The 9,952-nt window shown below is 38.0% G+C and overlaps 1 protein-coding gene across 8 annotated transcripts in view; it reads right to left on the bottom strand.

Moving 5' to 3' along the window:
- The window catches only part of RUFY3 (RUN and FYVE domain containing 3), a 57,036-nt gene extending 53,560 nt beyond the window's left edge, over positions 1-3,476 (bottom strand). For 4 of the 8 annotated variants that reach the window (XM_006769903.2, XM_006769905.2, XM_015567922.1 and 1 more), the window contains exon 1: positions 2,677-3,474. In XM_006769903.2, the coding sequence (XP_006769966.1) occupies positions 2,677-2,854 (178 nt within the window). In that variant the 5' untranslated portion in view covers positions 2,855-3,474. Of the gene's footprint in view, positions 1-2,676 lie in introns of all 8 variants that reach the window. The other 4 variants (XM_006769908.2, XM_006769909.2, XM_015567921.1 and 1 more) reach the window with 3 other exon arrangements.
- Positions 3,477-9,952: the final 6,476 nt, after the last annotated feature.

Below are 9,952 nucleotides of genomic sequence, written 5' to 3'. Positions count from 1 at the left end.
GTATATAGGATTAACATTGTAAAAACATTAACTCTCTCATTTAATCCTCTTAATTTATTATCAGGGAGGAACCACTCCCAACTACTTGCTATTCCCTAGCTGAGCTAGCTCACTGGGTACTATTTGAAATGCACTGGTTGGTGATCACCTAGTTATCACTCAAGGTCCAGCCCAAGTCTCATTTCCTGGATGAAGCCTTTCCTGAACCCTCTCCTCCCCTGTGGAAACAATCCTAGGCTTTTGTCTTTAGGGGAAATGTACTCCTAATAAAGATTTGTAGACTTGCTCCTGGTTTTTAAAAAAAGTGTATTAAAAAATAGACAGAGATATCCTCCTTGACCACTAATAGCATGAAAATAATGGAGTGAATATTTTTATTCCATGTTTTTAAGGGTTAAGCTAGGCAGAAACTAGGTTCCGGCCTACACTGTGGGCTGCATTGAAGAGCAGGAACTGTTTTCAGAGAAGAGAAGTTGGAAACTACAAAGCTTCTATTGCTGAGGCTACACCGCCTATATTATCATTTTAAGAGGGTACATTATGCTTTTTGCCCTCTTTCTCTTGTGGGAGTCAGGGGGCCCCACTGTAGGACCTGTGTGGCCCGATGTCTTTCCCTCTGTGGATCACTGAAGCATTCTATGAATACTCCTGTGTGTCCAGGTGCCAGGTGCTCCATTTTGTCAACAAGGTGAGACTGACATTATCACTGGCCTGGTGACCACCACTTAAATGCTGATAGCTGAATTGAACCTAACGATTGTCACTTGTATTAATGTTAAAGCAGACATTTCTTGGGACTAAATGATGGTTATACATCCAGAATTAGCCAGTGGAGCAAGGAAATAAAAGTACCACCTGGTTCCCTAGCCTAGATCACCACGCCTACAGATGCTTTCCTGTACCTGGGCTTTCTTTTATTATTTCTATTTTCAACCATTTGAAATTCTTGCTTTTCTTGCCAAATTTAAGGCAAAATTCCAAAGTTCATTGTCAGCATTTTCTATTTCCTTCACATCCTCTATTGTTGATTCTAAGGGGCTGGGAACTTCTCATTTGTCTGTTTCCTTAATCAAAGGATGTGCCACTTATAGGTTAGGTTACAGCTCTCTTCTGTAACAGATTTCTTCTTTACAAATGCTAACATAAACCAAATAGCTCACTTTTTCTCAGTCATAGGAATCTTGCTCACAAAACAAATACATACTTAAAGTACTAAATTGTTCAGAACTATTTTTGAGACAGTGATACACTGGATTTTACAATTAAGGGAATATTTCACATTGCACAACTTCAAAATGCATGGGAATATTTTTTAAAACAAAATATGCCAATTGAGATATTTGGTAAAAGATTTCTTGGTAGCCTGCTAAAAATGTATTTTTCATCCCCAAAGTCTGTTTTAAATAGTACTGTCATTGTGTGGAATTCCAGCTGATGTCTTCTACCTTGTGCATTCTGTAACTTAGAGCTAAAGGAAGCAGCCAACTGACAAACCAATTGTTCCAAGATGCAGAGGGTCTTAAAAATGACTTAAATACTGACCTTAAAGACACACCCCAAATGACTGCTTTGTGTTCTGTGAGGTTAACCCTCTCTAATACTTGCTCAAGGCTAAGTCTAACTGAGAAAATAAAATTCTTAGCAGACACAATGGGTGAAATCTGAGTCATGGAAAGATTGCAAGGCCAGGTCAAGGGCAGGGAATCACTTTTCCCTAATGCAATCTGCTATGTGCACTTCCCCTCTACCCTCTGTCTTGCAGATGATATGCTTAAACATCAGGAAAAGGTTTATGAAGAATTTCTCTCATTTGTGAGCATATCTCTCTTTATTATTTTAAGGGCACAGAATAAACACTAGCTAGGAGGCCATTACTGCTTAAAAACAAATAAAATAACTTGGAGCTATGACTCAAATTAATTCTCTTCCTTATGGTATTAAGAGAATTAAGGGGTAGAAGCTAAAAACCTCTCACAATTTAGAAAGTGACAAGTCAAGACTACACAAAAGTCTCAAAGGTAGTGACAATGGAAATTTCAAATGGGTCATCATAGTTACCACAAATAACCTGCAAAAAGCAATGGCCAAAGGACTCCATAGGTAGGGATTACCTTATCAATCATGTTAACCTTTTCAGGCATTATGCTTTTTTTAAGAGTCCATATTCATTAAATAAGCACTGAATGTAAAACTGCTTTCTCATCTAACCTAATAATCCATATTATTTAAAAAACAATAATGTTTGACCAAATATTTTTCTAGATATTATAGCCTGTTTAACATTATATATGATGATATGATATTCTTTGAGTGTTTCAACTGTATCATGTACAATTATAATCAGGCTGTCCTAACTTATTCTATTGAGTCACTGCGATTTCTTTAATAGTTCAGTATATAATCAAAGTTAATAGATTTTTCATTATCGATTAGGGTCAGATGTGATAAATGACCTCAAATGTTCTCTTTAGAGGCTTAAAGACAAAGAACTCTAAACAAGCACCAGCATCTATTGAAAGGGTACCTGAGGGGGCAGGGAAAATATTTATTTCCCAGTAAAGTAGGGAAGGTGGTTAACAGTTAGAGTATGGTTTCTTCCTACCTGCCCCTGGCCCGCCCAGCCTGCTGTAACAATGAGGGTGCTGGTGAGATACTATGGACAGGGTCTGACCATACCTTCATGGGTAGGCTCTGGGTCAGGCGTAAGTGAGATGTCATCCAGCTCTCGCAGGCAGAGCCACTCTCCATCCATAGACACTCGGAATTTGCAAAGGTAGATGGTCTCCATGGCAGCCTGTGTGATCTTGTCAGTGGTGGGGGTTGGCATATCAGTTGGAGGCGTCAAAGCAGACATGATGACTCAGCTGGGACCACAACACACTCACAAACACACACACACACACACACCCCCGACAAAAATAAAACCTCCTCGCCCCAAACCCCCCAAATCCAAAGCTCTGGAACAAAGCTCTCAAGGGGTGCAGGAGGTTAAAAAAGAACACACACAAGGAAAAATATCTTATGGTTTAAGAACCAACTGTTCAAGATAAACAATTCTACACTATCTTTTCCCATAGACAGTTTCTACCACATAACAAAATAAAATGATGCTGTCTTCTCTCAGCTTCACTCCTTTTATCTTCTCTCCCCTACCCCTTCTTCTTCAGCCGAGCTATGGCTTTAAATCCTGCACAGCTGATGCCGCCTTAGCTGGTTTTAAAAAACTGGCCTCTGCATGTGTAAATGAAAAATCCTCCTCCTTTGTGCAGAAAAAAAAATACAAAAGGAAAAAAAATGAACAAAATTTTCAATTTAGCTTTAACAAAATCCTGAACTGCAGAATCACTTCCAGGATCTGCTTAGATGAGCCGGGATGCTGAGTTCTGACAGGATTGGTTGTGCGCAGTAAGCAGGGTGTTGACCAAAATGGCTGACTAATGAACTGAACTGAAAATCCAGGCTCATGTGACCAGCTGCTCTGAACGCAGGGCGAGCAATTCCCAGGATGCTTTATAGATGCTGCTGATGCGGGGAGAGCAATTAGGCTGCTTGCTCTCATCCTGCACAACCCACTTCCAGACTGTGCTAGTCAAACTGTGATCAGACATAACACAATGCACAGATCCTCATCAATTCCCCTTACTTTGGGATAAAGGCTGCATAACAGGAGGACAATTAACATAAGAGGCAGTTAGATTAATTTAACAAGCACATAGTCCATGTCTTTTTTATCCTTATATACCTAGATATTAAAATCCTTTTTTAATAATCTGTTTTTATTTTATTTTTAATATATTTTTATTAATTTCAGAGAGGAAAGAAGAGGGAGAGAGAGAGATAGAAACATCAATGATGAGAGAGAATCACTGAGTGGCTGCCTCCTGCATGCTCCCTACTGGAGATCGAGCCAGCAACCCAGGCACGTGCCCTTGACTAGAATCAAACCCGGGATCCTTAAGTCTGCAGGCTGATGCTCTATCCACTGAGTCAAACCAGCTAGGACTAGATATTAAAATTCTTTACACTGCTAAAGGTGCTGTTTTAAGAAAAGCTAAAGCAGATTTTCAATTTAAATATTATACTCTCAGACATCTGTAATTCCCTTCTCCAAAGCACAAAAACCTAACATTTGACAGAAATGCAAGAAAAAAACCCTTGAATTTAAAAAGTATAATCCTTCCTGATTAATGCCAATTTCACCTCCTATTAATATTGCTGTATTTACCAAGTTTCTGTACTAAGCATGTACTGTGTTTCTAATCAGAAGATAAAACTATATTATATTTTTAAAATTCTCCCATCCTGGAAACACCCTAAGGACACATTTTCATATTCTCTTAAACCAGCCGACCAACTCACCCACCAACCCACATGCATATCTGTATTAATCAAGGAGACGTTTATACATTGCTTTCTGGGCTACTTAAATAACAAGGAGATAAGGAATGATAAAGATTTTCTTTGACAGTGTTCTGGATGATTGAAAACAAGTTTTGTTTTTTTCTTCTTTCTATTTAAGGATCTGATTGTAAAGAGGAACATATAACTTTAAGAAATATATCCCAAGATGATTTATTCCATTTTAGAGATTTATCAGAAAGATATCTTGATTTAATAATTTTTGAAAACTAAAAGAAAAAATTCTCCTGGAACATTATTAAAATTTCATAAATGCTTTATGAATAAAATTAAGCTCAATGAAAAAATGCTAAGAACCAGATTCTGTAGGTAAACAAACATTATATTGTTAGAGGAAGGCAAACTGGTATAATGTAAAAAATGTATATAAGTATATACATATTTAGAATTAGGAAGAAAATCCTTACGTTATTAAGGAAAATAAAATATTCCAGGTTTATTCATTTCTATTTAAATCTCTTTCAACATTATTCTACATCTGGACCCAGGGCTATGCATCCATTCATTCATTCACTCATTCATTCATTCAGTATTCACTGAGAGTACTCTAGGTTGCCAGGCAGCAATCCAGACACTGGGCATGCAGTAATAAGACAAGACCACTTTTCGAGGAGACAGAATTTGCATATCCAAATACTGAACACAAGCCTTCATTTAACACATTCACATTTAATTACAGTTTGATTTCTTTCTAGCTATATACATTTACATATTAAAGCTGAAAGGGGATAGATATAGTTTCACTTTAAGCCATGCAATACTTCAAAACATAGTAAACACTCATGTAAAGTCTTATACTGAATAGTTCCTGGAACCACAATGCCAAACAAGCCTGGCTATTTGTATACATGACATCAAGATTCTAGGTCACTGATACAGTCTTAAAATATAGAACAGTGAATACATAAGTAAATCTGAATGCTTTGGGGTTCCCTGTGGTCCACCCATACTGCAATTTAGCCTATCACAAACCACGACAAACAATCCTTTTACCAACCAACCAATCTACTAACCCCTGAATAGGAGATTCAGGTTGATTACAACATACCAGGAATAGAACATCCAGGTTAATAATCAGAGAAACTTGGTTAACTTTCCTTCCAAAGGTCCTTCTCGAGAGTCAACTAGAGGACACACGGAGGGAAGTCCAAAGCAACTAAAATTTTGCCAAGGAGAGAAAAACCTGCCCACACTGGTTTTCTTTGAGTTTCCCAGACTGAATAGTCTGAGGAGGTATTAGCAGCCGTTTCAGAAGAACTGTGGATGGGCGGGAAAACCTATACTTCCACTATCTAGCTATACCTGTTCAGCATGAACAGATACTCATTGTCCGTAAGCAATGAATTTACTACAAAACAAGCACTATTTGTAGGAGACTAATAAAATAATTCTAAATATTGGTCAGTTTTTACATGTGAGTCTTTATAAGTACATATATTAGCTTTGAATATAAAGGTAATATTAAGTCATCAGTAAGGCATATAAACCTTGATCTTTTTTCTCATATTCTAAATTTTCCTCATAAACATACTAATTACAAAATGTAGTGAACTATTTTCTCATTTAATCCCACTTGTGAATAAAGGCACATATTTGTAAACTAGTTGTGAGGAGGGCTGGGGTAGCCTGTGGCCCTAAACAGAATTAATAGGCCTATGTGAAGTTCAAACCCAAGATGATGATCTGACTAATACTATGTTCTAGAATCTAGCTGTTCACATAGCTCATCTTTTCCACATTATGACTGATTCAAAGCAAACAAGATTCACATTTTAAACTTGGAAGTTACATTCCTTTTAAAGTATATTTACTCAGTTACTATTATAAAGACTGATTTGTTATGTCCAATGTCCCTGTTATACAATGTGGAAAAATTATTGCTTAAGGTAACCATCATTTATTGAATTTTTACTTTCTGAAAGAGGTTTTATGGATACCGTAAAAAAATCCTCACAAGAATCCTGCAAAGTAGATACTGATAAGCCCATTTTACATACAAGGAAACCCAAGGCAAGCCAGTGACTGGCCCAAGATCACACGATTAGTGAGGGGCAGATCTGGGATTTCAAACCGCTTCTGTGTTGATGCCTCAAAGTCCATGTGACCTTCTATGCTTTGCAACTTTAGCACTCCATCCCAAAGATTACATTTTCACGTAGGGAAAATAAGAAGAAACAAAGCAAAAACCAACCAAACAAAAAAACAAAACAAAACAAAAAACAAACCATAGGCAAGGTCCTCATGAAATTTCCTAGACATGAATTTCAACAAATTTAAGATTTGAAAAAGAGGACATTTCTATCAGCTTTCACACTCTACACCTTAATGCTTCACAAACCATATATTCCATTTAGTCACCCTTATACATTTAGCTCAGGTTTTTAATAAGTGGCATTTTCTGAAAAACTGAGAACTCAGCATGGGCTTTTCCTGCTGTGTGCAGTCATTTCTAAATATGGTGTAGATCATCTTATTTTTAAAATATTACTACAAATATAATTTACTAGAGGCCTGGTGCACAAAAATTTGTGCACTGGCGAGGGTCGGGGGGGGGGGGGTCCCTCAGCCCGACCTGTGCCCTCTCACAGTCTGGGACCTCTCGGGAGATAACCACCTGCTGGCTTAGGCCCGCTCCCTGGGTGGCAGATGGCAGGCCTGGATGGCGGTGGGGCAGGCAGCAGATTGTGCTGTCTTGCCCCGCCTGCAGTATGCAAATTTAACGGCCATCTTTGTTGGGTTAATTTGCATACTCTTCTGATTGGCTGATGGGCATAGTGAAGGTATGGTCAATTAGCATCTTTGTCTTTTATTAGTGTAGATAGATGCCTCAACAATAGATTTAGCTTCAGTTGTCTTTTTTTAACTTTAAGAAAGGGTTTCATGTTCTTTACAACCTTCTAAGCCTTTCACTCAACATTGTGTTTTCTAAGATTTATCCATGCTGTAGTGTGGTGGCCGTAGTTTATCCTTTTGGCTACTGTATTATAAGGTAATATTCCATTGTATGTATAAACAATTTTCTGATTCATTTCCATGCTAGTGAGCATTTGGGTTATTTATGATTTTTTTTCATTTGAAATATTATGTAGATACTTTACAGAAATAGATTTCTTCCAGGTATGCCAATTCTTCCAAACAGGTTTGAGGGTTTCTTTTATGGTTAGTTATCTCCTATTACCTAGTTCCTATTCTGTACATAATGGTGCTTCTTAAAATTTGTTGCCCTTTGGAACTAAATCAGTCTGTAAATATCACAAGTTATGCTGCCCAAGGCTTCTTGGATCATGATTTTAAAACTTAAGAAGAAAAACCTCATCTTCCCTACCTCCCTTTCACACCATAACTCTTCTACCATCAGCCCAGATCCCTTTAGACCAGTGGTTCCCAACCTTGGCTGCACATTAGAATCACCTGGGAATCTTTTTAAAATCCTGATTTCTGGGCCTCATCCTCCAGAAATTCTGTTTCTTTGTTATGGGGTGAGGCCACAACATTAGTAACAAAGAAACAGAATTTCCAGAGGATGAGGCCCAGAAATCAGGATTTTAAAAAGATTCCCAGGTGATTCTAACGTGCAGCCAAGGTTGAGAACCACTGAGCTAGAGGGTTGCTGCTGCCTGAAAAGGAGCCTCTAATTTAGGACATGATTCCAGTTATGGGGAGGCAGGCTGAGAGAGCATGTGGACTCTGGAGTCAGAATGCCCACAGTGAGTCCTAGATTCACCACTGAGAAGTTGACTAACCTTGGCAACTTACTTGTTTCTGGGCCTGTTTCTTCACTGATGAAATAGGGATAATAACTTAACAACTTCGAGTTAAACGAAGCAATGTAAGTTAAAACCCCTTCCCCGGCAGAAACGTGTATACTCGTTTTCACAAAATGTTCTTTTTCAGTCGTCGACGAGTATACTAAGAAAATATGGTAAAAAAATATGGTTTATAGGAAGACGAGTTACAAACTGTTTTCATAACCAGCATCAAAAATACTATATAGAACCAAAATAAAAAAATTAGTCTGAAAAAGAACCGTTTTTAACAAAAAAGTTGTTGGGGAAGGGGTTAAATGCTTAGCCGGGTACTTGGCACAAAGTAAGTAAGTAGTCAGTAAATGTCAGCATGATCATAATTATTAATGCTGCTATTTTCAAGAGTTGGGGCGGGGGAGGCAAAAACCCTAATATCACATGAAATAAAGCCCAGAATGTTCATGGGACTGGAACAGAGGAAAGTAAAAAGGAGATCTGAGCAAAGGGTACACTGGGGCCTCTTCTGGGCTTTGAGGAAGGAAGAGGAGATGGGTCAGAATTTTACCAGCATTCACATCAGGTGACCAGATTTCTTAAGTTCATAAAAAGGCAAGGGAAGGAGATGAAAGTCTGTGGGAAGTCCCTAAACAAATTCTAGAGGAAGAACCATATCTGAAAGCCAGCATGCTGAAATAATTTCTCCTGCTTTCTGCATGCCTCTTGCTGTCACAGCCTGCCAATCTCTCCTTTCCTATGATTATGAGGTTTCAAACTTTTCCGCCTCTGATCCACCCTTCGCGCCACTCTCTCTGACACATGCTGTGTCATGTCATTGATATGAAACAAATATAGAACCAGATAATCACTAAGATGGGCTCTGTGAAGAAGAATACCTCATTGCCCAGCAGTCCTCAACTCTTGATACATTTTGGGAAGACTATGAACGTTTCATAATTATTCAAACAAGGTTACAGTACAGGGCCTAGCCATATTGATACTGACCCTCTCAAAGACCTACTGCTTTGCAACTCTAAAAGCATTTCTTTTCACATAATTTCAAGCTGATTCTTTAATGCTTATGGTGCATTACTGACTTCCCAAAGTGGATTTTAAAGTTCACACATGAGCCACTTTGCACTACAGAAAGAAGTTTCTATGTTAATAAGGTTTGGGTAGAAATATAACAGTTAAGATGTCCTGCAAAATTATCCAGTTTATTCTGCCATATTCTCATCATCATCTACCTAGACCAGTGATGGCAAACCTTTTGAGCTCGGCGAGTCAGCATTTTGAAAAACCCTAACTTAACTCTGGTGCTGTGTCACATATAGACATTTTTTGATATTTGCAACCTTAGTAAAACAAAGACTTATATTTCTGATATTTATTTTATATATTTAAATGCCATTTAACAAAGAAAAATCAACCAAAAAAATGAGTTTGCGTCACCTCTGACACGAGTGTCAAAGGTTCGCCATCATTGACCTAGACTCTTTACTACCTATAACCTACACTAGAAAAATATGTTCTCTTAGCTTCTAGATAAAACTGGACCTCTTTAACACAGTTTTCTGTTAAAAGTCAAACAAAAAGGGAAAAGATGCAAGACAGAAAGAATACAGTCGGGTGAGTATGTTTTGAGGCCAATACTAGTTTTTTAGTCTAAAAAGTTGCCTTTTTTGCCATCTTTCCTCTGCTCTCTCTCGTATCCAGCAACGCTGACTGCCCTCTACCCGCATTCATTTATTTAAGGCCTTGGTGAGGGAGCACACAGTGACTAAGAATAT

This window comes from Myotis davidii, unplaced genomic scaffold (genome assembly GCF_000327345.1).
Source record: "Myotis davidii unplaced genomic scaffold, ASM32734v1 scaffold284, whole genome shotgun sequence".
NCBI classification, from domain to species: domain Eukaryota; kingdom Metazoa; phylum Chordata; class Mammalia; order Chiroptera; family Vespertilionidae; genus Myotis; species Myotis davidii.
The sequence above is the reverse complement of the archived record's forward strand: the minus strand, read 5'-3'. Positions and strand labels throughout refer to the sequence as shown.